General features: G+C 53.1%; 1 protein-coding gene across 3 annotated transcripts in view; it reads left to right on the forward strand.

Annotated features, from left to right (window-relative positions):
- Nek6 (NIMA related kinase 6) overlaps nt 1-22702 on the forward strand; it is a 71673-nt gene that overhangs the window by 36539 nt on the left and 12432 nt on the right. For 2 of the 3 annotated variants that reach the window (XM_032903225.1, XM_032903226.1), the window contains exons 2-7: nt 1498-1616; nt 8848-8988; nt 10046-10108; nt 12234-12344; nt 17922-18030; nt 18882-19067. In XM_032903225.1, coding sequence (XP_032759116.1) covers nt 1527-1616; nt 8848-8988; nt 10046-10108; nt 12234-12344; nt 17922-18030; nt 18882-19033 — 666 coding nt within the window. In that variant the 5' untranslated portion in view covers nt 1498-1526 and the 3' untranslated portion in view covers nt 19034-19067. Of the gene's footprint in view, nt 1-1497; nt 1617-8847; nt 8989-10045; nt 10109-12233; nt 12345-17921; nt 18031-18881; nt 19068-22702 lie in introns of those variants that run through there. The other variant, XM_032903227.1, reaches the window with a different exon arrangement.

The raw sequence follows: 22702 nt of genomic DNA on the forward strand, positions 1-22702 counted from the left end.
CGAGATTGGATTGTTTATAGAAGCTCAAGTCTGACCCCTGAATGTTTGACTGTCTGGATTCCTGACCTGCCGTGGGATCTATCCTTTCCCCAGGAGTCTCTGCCAGTGTAATGTTAGCTACCCAGAGATTCTTGTTAGAGACGATCAGGCCCTTGACTATTCAAAACTGTGAGCTCAATAAAACGTTTCTTTATGAAGTTGTCCAGACTCGGGCATTTTGGTATAGTGACAGACAGTGAGCTCAGGCAGTCTAGGGCCTTGCCGTGGGGAATTACACGAATGTGAGACCTGACTGACCAGTTTGTGTGCTTATTCCCTCTAGATGACAGGAAGGTCGTTTGTGATTCACAGGGACTTCTGGCTGCTAAGGAGCCAGGGTCAGGACCCCTGGAGTTCAGACTAGGATGGAACCCACAGTGTGGGTCTGTAGAAGCTTCTGGGTTTCCCTTACCTGAGCTACACTGATGCCTCTTGGGATCCTAAGCCCAAGGCTGGCCTGTGGAAGGTGTTAAAGACATTCTACGGGGCACATACAGGCTTTCCCACACAAGAGAATCGTTCCCCCAGCCAGAAAGCTCCCACACACGCCAGCCTTGTTCTTTGCCACAAAGAGGCCAGTGTGATGGGGAAGCTAGAAGCTGGAGTAGAAGACACTTGATTGCCCTCTGCCCAGCCCGCACAGCGTGGGCATTACCGGGTCACTCCTGGACACAAGAGCTAACCTGTCCAGAACCCTGCCTGGAGGTTCACAAGAACCTGCGCCCTCCAGCGTCACTGCGTCTGCTACGTACTACCAGAGTCTGACTTTGCTCTCCTGGCCACTCAGGCTGCCCACATGGGCTTACATGGAGAGTTGGGGACAGCAGAACAGACCAGCTCCCTATTGAAAGGATGTAGAACCATGTCTGTAGTGAGGTTCTGTGTGGTTTGAATGAGAAGTGTCCCACATAGGCTCAGGTTGGTGCTGCTGTTGGGGAGGTCCGGGTGGTGTACCTTGCAACAGGAAGTACTTTGCCGAGGGGAGGCCCTAGGATCTACAACCTCACCCTACTTCCAGCTCATGCTCTCTGTTTCATGCTTGCGGTGAAGGATGTTAACTTCTCAGCTTCGTGTTCTGGTGGCCATGTTGTCCCTGTCATCATCGTGGTCTCTTAACCGTGTGAAGCCATAAGCCCAAATAAACTGTTTTCCAAAAGTTGCTTTTGGTCCTGGTGTTCTATCACAGCAAAGAGGAAGTAAGTGATGTGGGCCTGGAATGGGCGGTCCTCCTTTCCCCTGCAGAGAACCTCCGTATCCCCCTTCCAGTAGACAGTTCTAGCAACTGAAGCAGCACAGCACTATGGAGAGAGCGTTACTCTGGAGTGTTACGGCCTAGACTGGTCACTTGTGATCTAGGTGGCCTTGAGCAGAGTCACATCTGTTCCTCTGCTCTCCCATCTGTGAAATGGGACTGTGACCAGGAGGAGAAAGTGACCAGGTTCCTATTTTCTGTTGCAGCCTGTAACCTCGTGAGGCTGGCATGCAAGATGGCAGGACAGCCCAGCCACATGCCTCATGGAGGGAGCCCAAACCACCTCTGCCATGTGCTGGGGCCTGCACACCCTCCAGACCCACAGGTAAGCCCATTCTCTTGTGTCCCAGAACACTGAGGATTCTTCGTTCCACAGGAGCTGCATAGCACGTGCATAAGGACGTCTCCTTGGATGCTTCCAAGCCTGGGGTGTGGCCCTGTACTTAATTCAAAGATGTTTGGTTTCCAATGAGGAGCAACTAAGTGTCCACAGCCCCGTGTGAGGAGAAGAGGGACTCTGGGATAGACAGAAAGTCCTCGTGTATCCTGGGCCACTGTCGACCTCTGGTTTGGTCTGAATTGTGTTTGCCTCTCTTCCTTCATGTGATCTGGAGATGGTCTCCCTGTGCCCAGCTCACCCTGGCTTTTGATGCCTTAGAGGGTCCAGCTGCCTTTGGTTCTGCTCTAAAGGTGACTTTGAGTGCCAGACACACTCAGGGCCTTTGCACACTGTTCTCTGACCTAGAGTGCCCTTCCCAGTCTCCCTCCAAGCCACAAGGCCAGATACTACTCTCTGAGGACACTACCCTTTACCCACACCTGTGTGTGCTCCTCGAACCCACATGCATCCCCCACACCTGTGTACATGCCCCCACATGGCCCTGGCCTTGGTATGTTCACTCCTGCAGGGTCTTCTGTGCCTACCAAATGGAGGATATATCCCGCTCCATGCACAGAGACCTGCTCTATGCCACTCAGTCGGCAAAATACATCTGTACTTCAGAATACATCCTTATGTGCAGTGGACCCCCTAGGGTGTGGCTATATGAGGCAGGCCCAGATCAGCTCTTAGGGAACACATAGCCTCCTGGGATAGAAACATTAAAATACCTAACAGAAAGAACCCCCATGGCTCCAGAGCCCCCAGCAAAACAACTAAGAGGGCAGACCATGGCCTGGAGGGTGGTCAGCTTGGTGCCTGCTCCGTATTCCTTAGGACCCTGTGGGCAAGGTCAGCTTTTCCCCAAGGCCATAAGGCCAAAATTAGAGGGAGATTGAAGACAGCCATATTCCTGCTCCGTGGGAGACTGGCACAGCTTCTGACACCCTAGTTCTGGGTGGAGGACTAAGGGTCTGCCCAATGTGCAAATTTTAAGCTTCACAGACAGCTGCTCAGGGAGCCAGGTGGATTTTGAATTTGTATTTGCTAGCAGTCTTGCTGTGTTGTGATGTATGGCGTAGGACTACGTCAGCCCAGGAGAGAGTCCTACTGCAGACCCACTCAAACATGGCGCCTGAGCTCCTGGACAGTGTGTGCAAGTATGTAGACAGTCCTAGGACAGCTACGCCATTTGCGCTGGATGCGGTTGTCCATTTCCAGGTAGAATCTGGAGAGGCACAGCTCCAGAGCTGGGCCAGGACATGATGCTGATGGCTGGGGCAGCAGGGCCTGCTTAGGTAATGTAGCCATTTGTCACATTAAGTCTTTCACTAACAATCGAATCCCCCTTGATTAATCTCCCAGAATTAGCCAGTTGCATTTCGAGCAATTAGGGTTAATTACAGGCTCATTTGGCAGAGGAGAGAGGCCCGTAATTATTTCTCATGCGAGGCGAGGAGAGGAGGCAGCGGTGACAGTGTCCTCAGCAGCTTGTCGCACATGTTGGAGTGGGTGATGACATAGTTAAGGGTAATTAGATGCAATCACTCAGTGTCGGCTGCTCTGGGCAGTGGCTGTCAGGCATGGATGCCCTAGTCCCACCTGTGCACCTGGCCAGGCTTGAAAACTTGGGGTGCGTGGCTAGGTGTGCTATGCTATGCCAGCTCCAGGCTGGAGTGGAGCTAGAGGCCTCTCAGTGCCTGTGTCTTGACTCCATCTGGGGAGTGAGGCACAAGTCTGTCCATGTCAGCATCCTGGAACGAGTGGGGTGGAGTCACGTGTCTTTATGGCAGGGGACATGTGACCCGGCAAAGCCATCCTTAGAACAAGGAAAGAGGCTGCACCTGATCTGAGGATGGGAACAAGAGTGTCTCAGCCTTAGTTTTCTCATCTGTAGAGTGGGGATAAGACTAGCACCACCATCCTGAGACACCTGTAAAGTCTAAATGGCATGATGTACTTTAAACATCCATCACAGCACGAAACGCCGTGGATGTCAAGGAAATGCCATGTGTAGACCCTTCATTCGTCCGTTTGTTCATTTGTTCACTTTTTGGTTTTTCTGGCCCTGGCTGTCCTGGAGTGGACAATGACATAGTTAAGGCATATTAGATGTATCAGACTCACAGAGATTCACCTGTCTCTGCCTCCTGAGTGCTGGGGTTGAAGGTATGACCCAACACACCGTGCTGTAGACTTACTTTTATCATTGAAAAGTTATTAGGAATTATTTCAAAGCCAAAGCTCTCAGTTATATTTACCCTCTGGAAGCAGAAAGGTCAGGAGCTCCTAACAGCCCGCCTATGGCTTTGTTAACATTCTAGGCCCAAAGCTAGTGGTTTTACAGAAACTAAGAGAGCCAGCAGCACATGGAAATCTGTTTGCTGAATCCTGCCGTTGGCCTGTGAGGTCCACATAAACTGAGAAAAGCTAAGCTTTATCTGGCATTCCAGTGAATGGATGTACAGAGTCAAGAAGGGAAAGCCATGAAGAACGATGCAGCTTGCATAAAAGGGGAAGGTTTTCTTGCATGAGAAGTCCCTGCTGACTTCAGAACCTGCTGTGGGCAAGCAGAGTGCACTTCTATTTGGAGAGAGGCATGTGCTTACTCTGCAGGGGTCTGGGGGGCAGCTGTCCATGGGTGTGTTTCACAGACCACAGTTTGTATGCAAACCCTCCCAGAGAGGTGATGGTGGATGGGGAAAGTTTAATGATCAAATGGTATCAGCTACTGAAACTCAAGGAACTGGGAAGATGGCTCAGTTAATAGTGTACTGCAGTGCAGGCATGACCTCAGTTCAGGTTTTAGCATCCACATAAAAGCTGTACACAGAGGGGTTGGGGATTTAGCTCAGTGGTAGGGTGCTTCCCTAGCAAGAGCAAGGCCCTGGGTCCGGCCCCCAGCACCGGGAAAAAAAAAAAAAAAAAAAAAAAAGCTGTACACAGTGGCGTACTTCTGTAACCCAGAACGAGGAAAGAGGGAGACATATGGGTCTCTGGGGTTCACTGACTATCCAGTCCAGCTGAATTTGGTGAGCTCTGACTTCAGTGAGAGACCCTGTCTCAAAATGTAGAGAATGATTGACATGCACCCTCCATGTGCACAAACACACACACGCGCACGTACACACACACACACACACACACACACGCACGCAATGGAAGAATATTGGCTACTGATTGTAAATTTAGAAAATGGTTGATTGTTTCAGGCCTTTCTCTGAGTAAGCAGCCCTTGAGACTCACAGCCTACTGGAGGACCCTCTATAAACAGACACTGGAGGGCTTGAGGAAGAGCAGAGAGTGGGGTGGCTGGTTCTGTCCACTGGATGTTCTGTCCACAGAGCATATTCTTAGACTCCAGACCTGAGGGCAGGCCAAGCAGGTTAGAACCAGTGCTCACACACACACACACACACACACACACACACACACAGAGAGAGAGAGAGAGAGAGAGAGAGAGAGAGAGAGAGAGAGAGCGCCAAAAGCAGAGAACCAGTGCTTGGTCTCTTGAGACCACAGCAAAGGAGGAGGAGCCCATGTGGGTTTTAGAAAGATCCCTGGAGGCTGAGACCTGAAGCTCAAGGAGGGTAGAATGGGGGCGGAGGGAGCAGTGTCCACAGGGAAGTGGCAGCTGTAGGAGATGGAGGTGTGGAAGGACCTCCGGTCTTCACCTTCCAGCCTCCGGCCGGCAGTGCCCTCAGCTGCAGCTCTCTCCTAGCTAGGATACCAGACTCATCCCGTGGAGGGGATACTGCAGTTTGGATGTTTAGTGCCAATTGTAGTGTCTCTATGCTACAAGCAGTTCCTTGGAGTGTCCGTGAGCTGACAGCCCATGAAGCCTGTAGTAGGCTCCTGAGCTGGGATGACGGCAGGGATGGATCGGGCCGACAGTGCTCTCAGAGAGGGAGAAGTCGCCAGTGCTCCGTTTCACAGGGAGGTGAACTGCTGTCTTGCTCCCGGGGGGAGGGGGGGGCAGTAAGAATGAAGGTTGGCTCCGGGTTTGAAATCGGCCACTCTGCTGAGCCAGGTTGGCCTTGCAAGGTGTCTGACAACATGGACTCTTTGTAAATTGAGCCCTTTTGTGCGATGCATATTTAAAACATTTCGCTTCGGAGAAACCCAGTCTCCTGTAAGTTCCTTATACACATGATGTCAGATGTCTTTAAAGGTGAAATTCGTTTACAGGAAATGTCATGCTGATGAAGTGTGCTTCTTAAAATCATAGAAACAGTTGCCTTAAAATTAATGATGCATCACCAGTATGAGGGAGGAGAGGCCCATCCAGTGTAAAGATGATTAAAATTCAGGTCAGAAGTCTGACTTAGTCAGGCTAAATTTTTTAATGAGATTTCAGAAAATTAATTGGGCGAATGCATTTTTATCCTTCTAACGTGTAATTTTATGTTCCTGTTTAGGGAGTGAGCATAGGGGAGAAAAGGGTTTGTCGATGGCCGAGGCATATCGTGGTTCAAACATTTTAAACTCAAATTAGCAAAGGGGTTGGGGGAAGGGGGGGCAGGTATTTCTGGCCTAATTTGATCTGACTTGGAAAAGAAAGCCTGTGTTTCTTTGGGTTTTCTGGGGTAGGATGGGTGTCCTAAGGGAGTCATCTCCCATTATCCCCCAAATGTCCTGCCTGGGCCTCAGAAAACTAGTGACATTTCTAGGAAGGATGCAGTTGGGGACAGTGACCATGCCCACCAGGCTGCTCCTGCTGTGTGTGGTCATGTTTACAAAGACTGCTTCCTCTTCTTCCTCTCCCTCTTCCTCCCCCTCTTCCTCTTCCTCCTTTTCTCCTCCTCTTCCCCCTTCTCCTCCTGATCCACACACCCTCCCTCTGCAGTGCAGGCCTTCTCCTGGGACCACTGTGTAGTGTGTGTGGGATTATTGCTGGGTCAGCAGCCTGCCCCTTCATAGCCCAGGTCATCTCTCCCCAAAGGAGCCAGAGACTTCCCATTGAGGCATCCCTCCCTGCCCACAGTACAGCCCTAACGAACAGATGACAGGCCCAGGGTCAGTCGGATTCCTGGCAAACTGGATCCTGCCGAGGGTAACCTGGGAAACAGGCCTGCAGGGACAGGGCAACATACAGACCTGGCCGGGAGGGTAAGAAGACTCCACACCCTTCCTCTCTCCTTGGAGTTAAATTAGGGTCAGGACTCTCATGTGTATGAGATGCCCAACACTTGAGCAGAGGCTGCCCCAGAAGTAGCCTCCCACCCCAGTGGCCTAGCTGTGCCCCCAGTGCCATAGTACTTGTCAAGCTTCACTATAGGAGACCGTTTCTCTATTGGGATGAGTGGAGTGTGACAGGAAATCCGAATCCGGGTCATCCATATGCAGGTGTGAGCTAGGACCTCAGTCTCAGGCATCCCACTACTACAGCCCACATCCATTAGACTTTGGAGCCACTGTTGAACTGGGCAGTGTGGCCTCCTGGTTGGGCAGACTGTCACAGAGCTCTTCAGCCCACAGTTCATCCGCCCATCCTAATGAGAAGAAGGCCTCCCAGAACAAGTAACCTTGGTGATCACCCCGCTACATCCTCCACAGTGCCAGGGAGATGCTGAGGCCCAAGAGAGGAGGGCCTCACCCAGGACCACTATCAGCACAGTCGGGGTCAGACAAAGAACTCAAGTCCCTATTGTACCGGCCTAGGCCTGCAGGAAGAGTCCTTCCATAGGCTGTCAGGCATTCCTGGCAACTCTGAGGTACCACACAGTAGGTTCTTAATGCACACAGTAGGTTCTTAATGCACAGCAGCACATTGTCACCTCCACGGGTCTACCACCATCTGAGGGCGTAGGAGCCACCTTGGTTCTTTCCAGGGGTGACTTCAGCTGTGCCCCTGTAGTTGGCAATGTAGCTTCACCCCTCCCGGAGCCTTGAAGGAAACACAGAGAGTGGGAGCTGGCTCTGCTGCACCCCACCAGCCCTCACTTCCCAGCAGTGGGGCCCCACTCCGGTCTCTCTGAGGTAGCGGTTGTCCTGTGTCAGGCATGTATAGTGCTGGGGGAAGCTTGGCCTCTGAGGTGCTCACTTAGTGGGTAGGTAGGTACTGGCAATTCCTTAAGAGTTTGCCCAGCAGACATCATCTTCCTCTGGCTTGAGTCTGCAGTCAGGGATCTCTCCAAACCATTCTCCTCCAGTGCTCAAGATTTCAGAGTCAAGTCAGCCCAACATTGACCGAGCTGAGGGAAGTAGGCAGTGTAAGCATGGGCTGGCAGAAGGCATCCGCAGTCTCCCTGTGTTGAAGCTTGGTCTGTTGCTATGTATTGTGATGCTAAGTACGGGTCCCCAAGGCCTGGTTCTCCAGAGACAGGAGAGTCCCAAGTAGACCCAAGTGATGGTATGTGACCTTGCCCTCAGGTTATTTCCGATTGGTGAATAAAGATGTCTACAGCCTAAGGCTGGGTAGAATTGAGATAGGCCCAGCTTGAGGTTCTCAGGCTTGGGGTTGGGGGAGACCATGAGGATAGAGAGGAAGGTGGAGAGGGGAAGAGCCACCATGGGATAAGAATCTTAAAATGATGGCCTTGTAGTTTGACCAAGTGGAGTTAAGAGCAGCCCAGACAAAACATGGCAAGTTATACAGTGGGATTATCAACTGGGAATAGACATAATTGTCATAGACATCTGCTCAGCTCTTGTGCTCACTAAGGCTTATTATAAACATTAAGGTCGTGTGTCTTTTATCCAGGAACTGGATGGTAAAAGGCAGGGCAGAAACCAGGATTGAGATTAGATATTGTCAGCCGCATCCCTGGTCAGGTCCCTCTGGTCCATCCTGGCTTTCAGTGCCCGTTCTGCAGTCTCCACAAAGTCTGGTTTCTCTGTGTCACTGTGACGGGGACAGGTTGTCCAGGGAAGCTCAGATGTAAGCTGCACACCTGAGGCTTGGGTCCCCTTTCTGATGGGCAGTGGCTGTCCTAGCTAACGGTGACTGACAGTGTCAGGACAATGACTATGGTGGGAGGGGCTGGTGAGCCTAGAGTGAGCCTAGAATTGTTCTGACACTTGTCACACACTCTACTTGTCAGGCCTGTTGTTGGGGGTGGGGAGTGAAATCTCTGCTTTGCTTAGAAGGTGCTGCTGGGGTGCTGGGGTCCTAGCGGTCTAGCCCTAAGCTTTTCACTTCAGCCTGGCTGATCACCAATGCCTCTGTCTCCTACAGAGGCACCCAAACACCCTGTCTTTTCGCTGCTCACTGGCAGACTTCCAAATCGAGAAGAAGATTGGCCGAGGACAGTTCAGTGAGGTCTACAAAGCCACCTGCCTGCTGGACAGGAAGACAGTGGCTCTGAAGAAGGTGCAGGTGAGTTCAGGGCCAAGTGGCTTCACTGTGACCCTAACCTCTTAGAGGACTCAAGTTTAGCCCATGGTAAAACATAAAGGAAAAGAAAAGTATGCACACATTAGGCACCTACTCTATACGGGGATGTGTTCGGACCTGGGAGCCTGGCGGTAACCCCGTGGGCTAGAATTATTGTCTCATCTTTCAGATGAAGAAAACAGTAACGACTCACTAACACTGCCCACCTCAGGCTTTGCCTCAAAGGGGACAACCTGCCCTCTGCAAGCCTTCTAAATGGAGGGGAGGTATATACAACAGCAAGGCCAGGCTAGGAAGACATAGCATGTGCCTAGAATCCCCACTCCACCCCAGCCTGGCTGCCTACGCCCGTTATTCTGCTGATTCTCCTACAGGGAGAACCAAATGCCTTGGGCCCAGGAGACCCTGGACAGAGCGGGTAGCTTAGCCAGACACCCATGGGAGAGGGCGAGAAGACACTGGCTGCGTAGTGTCAGCATTGACCTGTGACCCTCAGATTCCCTTTGGAGCACTGGAGCATCAGGCCCCCACAGTTAAGATCCTGCCTGCTCTTGCCTTTCTGGAGGGCATTCTGGGCCATTGTACTTCTTTTGTGCAATGGCTGCTGTGCTGAGACATTGGCAGTGCTGCCTTTGGTCTGTCCTTTCAGGTTTCTGGTGAAGGAGCACTGACAGCATGCCACTTAGCAAGCCTGAGAGGCTGCGGGCCTCAGTCCCGGCTCTGTAAGCTGAATACAGGGACTCGCACCACATAGAAGGCATCATGGGACCAAGTGAACCCGGCAGCATAACATAGTTTCTGACTTGTGCTGTTGCTGCGAGAGTTGGGGCTCTCACTCCTCTGGGTCCTTGGCAGGGAGCAGGGTGAGCAGGAGCTTGCTTGAATCCCATCGTTGGCAGTGGTTCCCCCACCCCCCGGAGCTGGGGACTGAACCCAGGGCCTTGCGCTTGCTAGGCAAGCGCTCTACCACTGAGCTAAATCCCCAACCCCCATTGGCAGTGGTTTTAACTGTTCTGTTTCTGGCTTCTTCTTGCTCTAGATTTTTGAGATGATGGATGCCAAAGCCAGACAGGACTGTGTCAAAGAAATTGGTCTCCTAAAGGTGAGTGGCCTGGATCAAGCCAGTCTTGGTAACCAGCTGCCAAGGTTACTATGGGTCAAGCATCCTAGGCCTCTCAAGATGGCGCATAGGAGCAGCTGGTATGTCTGAGATAGGCCCCTCCTTCCCATCCAATCTCCATGTAGATTTCCCCAGAGCCAGAGAGAGAACTTTCTGGACTGGACTTGGGCCCCAAGCAGGAGGGTGAGAAAGTACAAAAGCCTTGGGTCTCACTCCTGATGTCTTCCTCACAAGAGGCTTAATGAGTAGAGAGAGCACTTGCCATGCAAACCACCTGACTCCTGTTTCCACATCCATGTAAAGACAGGAGGACTGACTCAACAAGATTATCCTCTGACCCCCACACAGGTACCATGGCACGTACACACTCCACATCTCACACACACTCACACTCACACATCACACACACACATCACACACACTCACACACTCACACTCACACATCACAGACACACACTCACATCACAGACACACACACACACACTCACATCTTACACACACACTCATACTCACACATCTCACACACTCACACACACACACAGACTCAGACACAGACACACACACACCACACACACACACACATACACACACACACACATACACACTCACACACACGCTCATACATACACATACACACTCACACACTCTCACACACACTCACACACACTCACACACACACACACACACACACACACACACACACACACACACACACACACACACACACACACACACACACACACACACACACACACACACACACACACACCCACACACACACACACACACACCCCCACACCCACACACACACACAAACACACACATACACACACACACACACACCACACATCACACACACACACACACACACACATCACACATACTCACACATCACACACACTCACACATCACACACACTCACACTCACACACATACACACACACACACTCACACATCACACACACATCACACACATCATACCTCCACACTCACACATCACACACATCACACACTCATACTCACACATCTCACACACACATCTTACACACACACACTCACACATCTCACACACACACACACACACACACACACAATAATAATGAAGAAAAGGTGTAAGGCTGGAGAGCTGGCTCAGCAGCTAAGAGCACTGGCTGCTCTTCCAGAGGTCCTGAGTTCAATTCCTAACACCCACATGGCGGCTCACAACTGCCTGTGACTCCAGTTCCAGGGGATCTGACGCCCTCGAACAGTGCACATAAAATAATAATGATGATAAAAATAAATAACAAAAACTCGTAATGTTCTGTGACTGCAACTGAGGCTGGGTTAACCTCCAACAACCTTCTCATAACAACCACAAAACCATGCAGGAGACAGAGGAGAGTTTGAACAGGGCGATGGGACAGTCTGGACCTGCTGATGAGAAAGAGCGAGCTGTAACTCCTGCCTCACACCGTACACACGCGGCTGTGAAATGGATTAGTCTGAAAATGAAATTGAAGACTAAAGTCAGGAACAGTTCTGTAGTTTGTGAGCTGATTTGTGTGCTGTCGTCCACCGAGAATTGCCCAGTCCCTAGCGCCCCCTGGGGTGTGCTGGCCTCCCCTAGCACGGGATCTTTGCACAAACCACACCTACTCAAATCTCTGGCCTCAGCCATTCTCATCAGACCTGAGAAAGCAGCTTTTCCTGCTGGCTCAGACTAGCTGGACTCAAAGACTTCCGGAGCACTTAGAAAACATGCTGTCAGTCAGACCCTGGCTGAGAGCTAATGTCTGTAGTGGTATGGGAATCCTCTCTTACTCCCCAAGACCCGGTAGCCATGTAGGTGCAGTGTCACTACCAGGGAGGGTCCTCTTTGAGATGGAGCTGATTTCTACCACCCTGCCTGGCCTCTACTTACTTCCTCATCACGGAGTCCAGACTGGAGAGTCAGTCAGAGGTGCTTAGGGTAGGAAGGATTCTCAGTTTCCAAGGGACGGCTGAGACATTGAGAAAGGACAATGAACAGAAGCAGTCTGAGCCTGGGCAGAGGCTGGAGGGGTGTGGGGGGCAGGGCAGCACTGGGGCCACACCACTCATCGCTGGCGACTCCTCCTTGGTGCAGCAACTGAACCATCCAAACATCATTAAGTACCTGGACTCCTTCATCGAAGACAATGAGCTGAACATTGTGCTGGAGTTGGCTGACGCGGGCGACCTCTCACAGATGATCAAGGTCAGGAGCCTGGAGTGGGGCGGGCATGGGCTCCTCTCAGTGTGCATAGGCCAGGGCTGGGGGTGTTATGGAGGCTCCTCCATGGCCCAGCGATAGCTCAGCCTGGCTCTGACCTCAGCACCTATGTGGGGTACCCTCGTCTTCCTTCCACGCTTGAAGAAGTGCACAAAACAAGGTAGAATGGTGCCTACATAGGTTGGTGCCTGGGTAAGGGCTATGGTACCCAGAGGGGACCCTTTGGGCCAGCCACACTGCTCCAGCCCAGAGCGCTTGGGACACTTTTCTCAACAGGAAATAGTCAACACCTCCAGAGGTCAGACTCTGTATTTCCGTTTTAGGGTCACTATTGCTGTGGTGAAACATCAGGGCCAATAGCAAATCGGGCAGGACAGGGCTTATTTAGATTACACTTCCACATCACTGTTCATCACTGAAGCAAAGTCAGGACAGGAACTCAGGCAGGGCCGGAACCTGGAGCAGGAGCTGAGGCAGAGGCCATGGAGGGTGCTGCTTACTGGCTTGCTCGGCCTGCTTTCTTGTAGCACCGAGGACCACCAGCCCACAAAGGGCTGGCCCTCCCACATCAATCACCGATTAAGAAGATGCCCCACAGGCTTGCCTGCATCCTGATCCTCTGGAGGCGTTTTCTCAATTGAGGTTCCGTCCTCTCCGATGACTCCAGCTTGTGTCAGGTTGACACAGATTGACCCCCTTGTCTGCTTGACACACAAGCACATCACTGTTAGGCCCACAGCCTTTCCTTTCTCATTCGTCCTCAAGATCACACATTAATGTTGACATCATAGTAGGAAGCATTTTACAAACTTAAAAAAGATCCCACCGTCTCTACAAATTCAAACACTTTAAAAATTTGAAGTCTTTCAACTGTGGGCTCCTGTAAAATAAAAAAAAGCAAGTTAAGCTCTTCCTCACTTCAATGGGGAAGAACCAGGGCACAGTCTGAACAAAGCAAAACCAAACTCCAACTGCGTAAATCACTCCGAGTGCAGTGTCTGGGATCCATGCAGGATCTTCTGGGCTCCTTCGAGGGACTTGGGCTCCACTGTCTGCAGCACACGCGGCTGGTTTTCTAGGCTCTGGCTGGATCCCCTCCACTGCTGCCGCTGCTCTTCTCAAACACCAGAGTCTTCTGCTGCACCTGGGCTGCACCAATCGCTCCTCCTGGGCCCTCTTCTTGGTGCTAAGCCTCAAATTCTCCTCATGACCCCTTCAATTCTGGGGCTTTAAATGCTACTCTGGCTGTACCGTCATCAATGACCTCTTGTAGTGCCGAGCCTCAGCTGCTCTCCATGTCCCCTGCATCCCTTCGAAGCCACCTGGGTGACTCTTAAACACTACTAGTTCAGCTGCTAGCACAAGGTATGACCGTGGGCACCTCTGAACGCATCTCCTGTGTGCCGGTCTTTAGGAAACACTACCAAGACTTTGCCTCAGTGAAGCTGGTGTCTTCTTAGTCACTATTAAGTTCTCATCCCCAGCTGACCAGCAAAGCGAGGTTTCACTCTAGTGGCTCTGGTCTCCTGTTAATCACCGCCAATTTTCCAGCCCCTGCTAAACAGAACACCAGATGCTTAATTCAAAATACGCAGCAGTGCATTAAGCAGCGTGCCCTGTGGGTCCAGCTGCCATTTCCTGTGGAAGGGGAAACTGAGGCCTAGAAAGGCTGCCTTGTCTGAGAACACCCACTACATAGGAACGCACACGACTTACACAGCCTTTGGACAGGCGATATCTTCATTACCCTTAGCGAGGAGTCCATGCCTGCTCTGTGGGGGACTGAGCAACTTTAACCCCGTAAAACTCAGCACCATATTCCTAAGCTGTCCTGTTCCCATCCCAGGACTCAGGAGTGAAACGACCATGTGTTTGGCTTCAGGGACGTGGCAGCTCCATTGGGAGAGTGCTGCTGTCAGCCACAGCCATGCTAAAGCACTGAGCTCAGAGAGGTTTAGTGTCCAGCCAAAGGCAACACAGCCTGTAGCCTCTGATCTTCACTTCTCCCTTGAGGCCCGCGTGTCCCTGCGGGCATAGGTCCTCATCTCTGGCCCCTAGAGTGGACCCCCATCACCTGCCTCCCCCTTGTCTGTGTGTCCTGAGTAAAGCAAGGCCATGCTCAGCCCCACGCTGAGCTCCCAATTGTATTTGGCTATGGCGGATGTGGATTCTGTCTTCCCAGCAGGCACTGGGGATTGAGCAATTGTTTATCAGTTGCTCTTCTGAAATTCGGCCCCTAGGAATATGGTGTCGCTGGGAAGCGGCATTACTGAGCCGTTATCACCGGCTTTTATATTTCCGTTGACACGTTAATGCATTCGCAGGGGTGTTAATCTCCACACGGATCCCTGGTGGGAACAGACGTGATACATCATGTCTTAGGCCCCGTCACTAGTTTCTCCTTCACTTGCCATCCCCTCTGCACGTACCCCAAGTATACGTGCAGCTCTCTGCTATCTCTGTACGCTAACCCCACTTCAGTCCGCCACCTTTGCTGGTGGTGCCCCAGCCCTTGAGTTCTACCAGGAAGGCGGGCTGCAGAGTGAGTCGAGGTCAGGGCCTGTGGAATCAGAGGGGGCTTCCTGGAGGAGGTGGTTCCTGAGTGGAGTTGATGGGGAGATGGGGAGCAGATGGGGAGTATAGAAGTGGGAAACTCCCAGAAAGCTGAGATGCACTGTGGTCCAGCACCATGAGGGGGTCAAGTCTTAGCACCAGGCGAAGTGATGACCATGGGGGGAGGGGTGAAGTCTTGCAGAGTCTCTCAGTTCAGGCTCAGAATTGGGGACTGTGCTGAGTTCATAGCAGCTTCCCAAGACTTCCTAAGCTTCCCAAGAGGGAGCAGAAGCAATGGTCCTTGTGTTTGGAAGAGGGTTGGGAGGGGATGGAACAGAAGTAGAGACCTGGAGCCCCCTCCTTACCCTCCACTTCCCCTGTAGCCCATGGATTTCAGACTCCCCTGTAATCTCTCAATCTTGGAATGGAGTTGGAGACAGACAGCGGTGGGCCGGGGGGGGGGGGAAGCAGTGCTAGGCAAATGCTCCCCTCCCTGAGTCTAGTGCCTAACTTTCCTGGCGACCTTTTAGGGGAGAGGATTCTGGGAAAAGGCTGTAGGCCAGACGATTCTTCAGACTGGATAGCCAACCCACTACTTTCGTAGCCAGCCTCTCTCTGTGTGCCCTGAGTTAGCCCTGGCTCGGGGTTCAGGTGGGTCAGGCTACCCCAAGAACTGAGTTTGAGTAGTGTGGAGGCTGTTGCTGCCCCAGCCTCACCCTCCGTCCTCCCTAGCAGATGCCCCTCTCCTCCCAGCCCACAGCAGCTGACAGCACAGGTTCCTCATAGGGCTGGCCCTGCTGCATCTGCAGCCAGCGAGGCATCTGGGGGCTGTGCCCTAGCTGGACACACCTGGGACAGTTTAGCAGGCTTTGCACCCAGTTTCCTCATACCCAGCAAGGTGCCTGGTACCAGGTAAGCTCTGTTGCCACACCTCTTCTCATTCTTCTCTAAGTATCCAGGGGAACCCAGCCTTTGCAACCCCAAGCCTGGGTCACACCACAGTGTTCCCACTGGCCTTACAGGTCACTGGGCAGCAGGGCTTATGTCTGGAGGGCTTGCAGCCCCGGAAGCCGGTCAACCATGGTGCTGGCATTATTTACAAGGCTGGTGAGGCCCAGAGCCGCCACCGTCTGAAACCCACCAGAGACTCAGCGCCTTCCTACTAAATGTCAGCTGGCACTTATAGAATATGACATTTAGAAAATCACCACTCTCGGCTGCACACGTCCCCACGTAAACACTGTAATGAGGACCAAATAACATTATGGTGTAAATAACAGCCCGCCCAGCCTGGCACAGAGGCCTGGGGGTGGCCCAAAGCAGAGGTCTTCTGGGAGACCAGAACAGCTAGCTCTCCAGCTCCTCCTAGAAGGGCCTCGGGAGAGCCTCGAGGGGTTTTACTTCCAGGCCAGTAGCTTGCACCTATCATAGCCCTGTATCTGGAGGTGCCCAGCTCTAGATCCCAGCCTCGGTGCTCCGGATGCTTAGCCATGGGCCTGAGCCTCTCTGGGCATGGTCCCTGTCACGGATTCTCAGCGTCATTAGATGCGATGAGCTCACAAGGCCTAACCAACCTCCATTTTGTAGCCCTCAGGGCCTTCATGCTGCTTGCTGAGGGCCCAGCAGCATGGCTGAGCATGGCCTGTGCACAGCAGGGCCTTCCTTCACCTCTGTTTCCTCCCCAGGTCCGGTGCTTGGCAATGGGCCACAGTGCTGCCTCTTGCCACTAGAACCACAGCTTGGTGATAAGATAACTGAGGTACTAGCCATTGCCAGTACAGGCCTGCTGCCCAGGAGCTCACACACCCTTACACACACGCATGCATGCACGCACGCATGCACGCACGCACGCACATGCACACACATACACGCACACGCATACGCACGTGCACATGCACACACACCCGTACACACGCACATGCACACACATGCACACACATACACATACACACGCACACACTCATACACGCACATGCACACACACACACAAACACACACACGCATATGCACACGCACAGGCACACACAGCCTCTTATCTCAACTGTGCCTCAGGATACGTTCCTGCATTATCCTTCCAGAACCTTCTGTTTCAGTTCTCTTTCAGTGCAGCCTGGGGAGTTGTTTCTTGGCATTTTTGTTTCTTGTTTCTCCCCCTGGCGGTTTGAATGCGGTTTACTAGGTATCCTGGCTAATTTTAAGTCAACTTGACATAGGCTAAAGATATCTGAGAGGAGAGAACCTCAATTGAAAAGAATGTAGCCATAAAATTCCACTATGGGTAGGCAAGACTGAAAGGCATTTTCTTAATTAGCGATTGACGCGGGAGGGCCCAGCCCATTGTGGGTGGTGCCGTCTCTGGACTGGTCTTGGGTTCTATAAGAGAGCAGGCTGAGCAAGCCATGGGGAGCAAGCCAGTAAGCAGCACTCCTCCATGGCCTCTGCCTCAGCTTGTGCATCTGGGCTCCTTCCGTGACAGACTGTGATATGGAAGTAGTAGGTAAAATAAACATTTCCTTCTAAAGTTGCATTGGTCATGGTGTTTCATCACAGCAGTAGAAACCCTAAGACACTAAGGCAAGGAGGTAGATTAATGCCTAAACCAAGCGTCTATTTGACAAAGGTAAGCCCATCTCCTCAAGGGTTACTAGGCCTTTAACAGTGCAGCCCGGGGAGTTGTTTCTTGGCATGACACTGAGACTTGATGATTATGGGGACAAGGGGACAGCAATGACTGTCTCCCAGGCCTGGCTTGGATGTCCTCCTCCCACACCAGGCTTAAACTGATGGGAGTCCTTACTCTCCCCAGCGCCTATGAGCAGATCACTGAGAGTCTCTTCCTTGGGATCTCTCTGGCCAGGCTCCGACCTCATGGTGCTCCTCTGGGCTGAAGAGTGGCGTCGACACAACATGCTGGCCCCTCACTGTTTGCTCAGCCTTTGCTGATGCGATCACTGTGCCACCCTTGCTGAAAGCATGCTTATCCGGGCCTGTCTGTCTGTCACCCTGCAGTACTTCAAGAAGCAGAAGCGGCTTATCCCTGAGAGGACTGTGTGGAAGTACTTCGTGCAGCTGTGCAGCGCTGTGGAGCACATGCATTCCCGACGCGTGATGCACCGAGGTGTGTGCCCTGTGTGGCCAGGGCCTCTAGCCCTGAGCTCTCGAGCGCCCCAGGAGCTGTCCTTAGAACGAGGCCATTTAGTGTTCCCCATGCTGGGTATCCAACAGCTGCACTCACATCTGTCCATGTGAGGAGACACCTGTGAGGGCAAGGGAGTCTGACTGACTCTGATGTCAGATTGTCATCACATGAGCTTCAGGGAATGGGGCCATCTCAGCACTCGTGACCCCCCTCGTCCCAGGTGCCGCCAAACCTGGTGCGAAGGCCTCTCTTGCCCAGAGAAAGAGTGTTTCCCGTGGGCTTTGACATCTTGGTAGGCATTGGCTGAGCAAACTATATCCCCACCCCACCCCAGAAAGTGCTTTCGGGAGGCATTTCGAGTTGTGAGGAGGTCTGTCAGGACGGTGTCTTTCAGTTGGTATCACCTGTGTCAGGCCCTGCCCTGGTCGCTGCAGTGCGAAGCTTCCAGTCAGTGTCTGCCGTGCGGTTGACACTCGTCTGGCACAGGGGAGGCAGCTGTACAAAAGGAGAGCATAGAAATCTCTGCCCTCCATTCACAGCCAATCTGTGATGAAGGGGAAAACAGAGTCAGTTACAGATGAGGTAAATGAGGCTTCGGGGAGAAACTGTCCCCAGGTTCCACAGTGGGTGGCAAGCAGAGTCACAGGCAAGCCTCTCAGAGAAAGGAACCCTTCTATGGGCTTTGCTGTCTTGGTAGAAGTTGGCTTTGCCCAGAGAGAGGGCCTACCCTTCTCTGAAAGGTTCTTCATGGTCGCTCCCAGGCCTCCTGCCTCCCCCAGTCCCTTCTAAGCCTGCTCTTCCCACACCAACCCCATGTCCTCGTCCTGCAGACATCAAGCCCGCCAACGTGTTCATCACAGCTACGGGCATCGTGAAGCTTGGTGACCTCGGCCTGGGCCGCTTCTTCAGCTCAGAGACCACTGCAGCCCACTCGCTAGGTAAGAGGCCTGTGTTCCCCCACAGCCCCTGTAGGCCTGGGTGACCCGACCTTCGGAAGGGCATACATTCTCCTGGAACCATTTGCGTTGTGTGGGGAAGATCTTTTTTGAGTCTTAAGAGTTCCCTTGCTTCGGGATAGATCCAAAGTAGAGGAGGGAACTAAGGCCAGAGGGGGCCACTGCAGGGTGCGCGCAGGGGTTGTATCCCCAGGTCATCTCTCTAGTACTTCCTGGAAAGCTAGCAGACCCTGTCATACAGAAAGGGTTGCATCTGCCTGGCTTGTGGTCCTTTTGCCGTGCCCACTCCCCAGGTGGACCTCTTGCAAGACTGCGAGGAGGCAGCCTTGGGGGGGGGGGGGGGGAATGGATTGAGGAGGAAGCGCAGCTGGGAAGGCGGAGAGGGAAGCACGCCCAGTTGTGGGAACTGCGCATGAGCATAAGCAGGTGTCTGGGTATGCGTCCAGGCCTTCGATGTCCCTGTTGGGAGTGTGGAGAGGGCTTCAGGTTAGGTAGGGTGTGCCGGCTTCAGAATCTGTGTACCTGGTTTGTAAGAGCAAGACATTGGCTTCCCTTTAATTAGTTTAAAGAGCTGGCCAGTGGGACACAGAGACAGCTGTCCTGTGTTGTTAGCCCGGGTGCAGCAGGGTTTCACCAGGAATCCATAAGAGGCCGGTGTCTCCCAGCTTCTCCCCCTAGTCAGTTCCCAGCACCTCTCGGGATCACTGGGGGAGACGGAAGAGGCCGAGAGCCGGCATTGTCTGCGACCACCTCCCAGAGAAACCTCTGGTTCTACTCATTTTCACCCCACTCCACGGCGCCAGTCTGGGTGGCTCCCATCACCCCGCACCTGGGTGCCTGCGGCCAGCCATGTGCCAACAGCAGCTTCTGGTGGCGGCATGGGTGTCCTGTGGGAAACTCCCCTCTGGAAACTGTCGCTGCTCATTCGGGTCATGGTGGCTCAGGCTCAAGGCATGTGAGAAGTGAGAAGTGAGCCAGCTGTTTGCGGGAGTGCGATGAGGCCTGGGAATACCTGGGCTGGCCTCTCCCTTGACTCCCGCGGCCTTCCCCAAGGACCCGAGGATGCACTGTCCACTTCTCCACTGGGACTCAGGGAGTTGGAATGATTTCAGGGTCACATGGTATCCTCCAAGCTACAATGCCGACCAGTCCTGCGTAGTGCCTACTTCACAAGGACGGGCTTGAGCCACCATCAGGCAGGGGTCCCCAGCTACTGACTCTGTGACAAGAAGGAGCCTCAGTTTCCCTGCCTGCTCTAACCTGTTTACTGAGTTAGGATGCTTTATCTTTGTGGCGTTGTCGATGGCAGAACCCAGGGCCTCCCACAGGCCCGGCAAGTAAGTGCTCTACCCCTAATAATGTACCTCAGCCCCTGTCTGGCTTGAGTTTGGAAAAGGTCGGAACTCAGAGGGAAACTGTCAGAGAAGAGCAAAGGCGCTGCCTCCTGGGCCTGTCAGTCAGGCCCGAGTCCCACTCTGTCCTGTCTTGGAGAAGATGGCTGCGGTGGCTAGTCAGAGCTGGTTAGGATCGCCTTGTTAGGGATGACAGAGACCCGGCTCCTCCGACAGTGTGATTTTATCTGCTCAGACTGCTGCACTTATTACATTAATGAGAAGGAACTGGGACTCGGAGGAGGCTACCCTCACATGCCAGGCACCTCCTGAGGCCTCCTGAGCATGGACCCCGCGTGATGGGTGCAGAGGGCCTCCCAGGCCCATCCCTGCTCCAGGCCATGTGCACTGGACTCCAGGAGGCACCATGGAGCTGAGGGTGCTCCACCAACCTGCCCTTGCTGAAGCAGCTCTGGCAGCGAGGCCTGTCCTCTGCACCTACCCTGGAGGTTGACAAGTCAGACCCACAACCCAGGACCAGAAATCTCCGAGCTCCAGGGGAGAGCCCGCTTTTACTACCAGTTCTGTATATAGCTAAGTGCGCACAAGTCTGGTTGGGCACGAAAAGGAGCTAATTGCTATCACACCGTGACACAGGAAGGATGTAGGGGCCCTTCATACCCTGTGTGTGACTATGAATTATTCATCTTCTGCATCTAATGTGCACCTACTATGTGGGAATGCTGGGGCAGTAGCCACATTGTCCTGGCAACCCCCTCCTCTACTAAAGCTGCTGACCCGGAGCTGGGCTTATGCAAATCCCTTCTCTGCCTTCCCTCCCTGGCCCCTCCCTATGCTTGTATTTGCTAACAGGAGGCTGGCATGAAAGGGCATTAGTCAGTGCCATGGTGGGGCTGACAGGTGCGGTACCCAGCGGTGGCAGAGTGGCTGCCTCGGTGTCAGGAATAGGAGCCGTAATTAGAGCTCGGAACAGAATGAGCGTCAGACGAATTACCAGGCAGCAGATCATATTTGTCAGGAAGGATTGCATACATAAAAATTAAGTGACAGTACACGCCGGCATAATGAAAGAAAAATGAAAGATTTGCCTATACACAGCTCACAAGCTACAAGCAAGTGTCTCGCTCCAAGCAACGGCAGCAGCTTCGAGACAAATGGTGGGTCTGGAGAGCAGGGAACGCAGGCCTTGTGCTTGGCAGCGGTGACAGTGGTGACAAGGTGCCTCAGGCTCAAGACTGGACGGACGGGGCAGGAAGGGAGGTTGCTCATACCCAAGCCCCTTGCAGGGATGCCTGGTCTCTGGGACTGGGGATAATCCCATAAGGGACAAGGCCTGGCTTGGTCATGGGCTTGCAGACCATTCTTTGGCCTTGTGCCATGCTGGGATGTGTGACCCGGCAGGCTTCCTGCCTTCCAGGGGTCACAGATTGGCAGAGAGAGCTGGTTAGAGGATGGGTGGATCGCTTTCCCAGAAGGCAGAGTGTGCATGCAGATGTCGGCTGTGAGAGTCTATCTGGTTGAGCCCAGTGTCACCCAGGATCCACAGCCACCCTGTACTTTAGTATCCACTCGTTCACTGTAGGGACAAATCAGAAGAAGTGGGGCTTTAAAACTATTTAAGAAACGTTTTGCTTTTCTAAGATGGCATCACACCCAGGACCTTCATTCCCTTGGCTGCGATGGAGACTGAGGCTGAGAGAAGGGAGACCACGTCAGCGTGAGGGCAGAAAGTCATTCCCATATCCAGGTGGCCTTCAGAAGAGCCACCAGCCCACAGTGTGGCAGTGGCTTGGGTCGTGGATGGCCCAGGAGGCAGGTCAGAGAGGGATCCCACCAAGCTGTCTGGGGCACGGACACGGTGGGGAGCAGAGCTCGCCTTGCCATATGCCCGTGCCGCCGCGTGCATGACCCTGCTGTGCGTGACTGCAGCGTGCTGTAGGTGGATTTGTGGTCCACACAGACAGACATCCCCAGGGGTGTGCCCTCGTTAGTGAGAATTCATCATGGACCAAACTCAGTTCTGACCCCCACTCTCCACTGTGCAGATGGGAAAGCCAGCTGCTAAGCGCGAGGTCTCACTGATGAGGAACCAAGGCAGATCTTCTTGGCCTTTGGCTAGAGAGTGGCCAGAGCAGGTCACAGGCTTCGGTCCCCACCTGGTGGGTGCCACAGTGGCTTTCCAAGGTGCGTTACAGAAGCACCACCTGGGGAGGGTCAGCCTGCAGACAGATGCTGGCCTCTTAGGTGAAGTCTGCCTTTCTCCTGTCTAACGTTTCAGAGACGTGAGCCAGGTCACTTGTGAGTCTTGACAGGAGTCGTGCATGTTGTGGGAGGACTCTTTGG

This window comes from Rattus rattus, chromosome 5, assembly GCF_011064425.1.
Source record: "Rattus rattus isolate New Zealand chromosome 5, Rrattus_CSIRO_v1, whole genome shotgun sequence".
Lineage (NCBI taxonomy): Eukaryota > Metazoa > Chordata > Mammalia > Rodentia > Muridae > Rattus > Rattus rattus.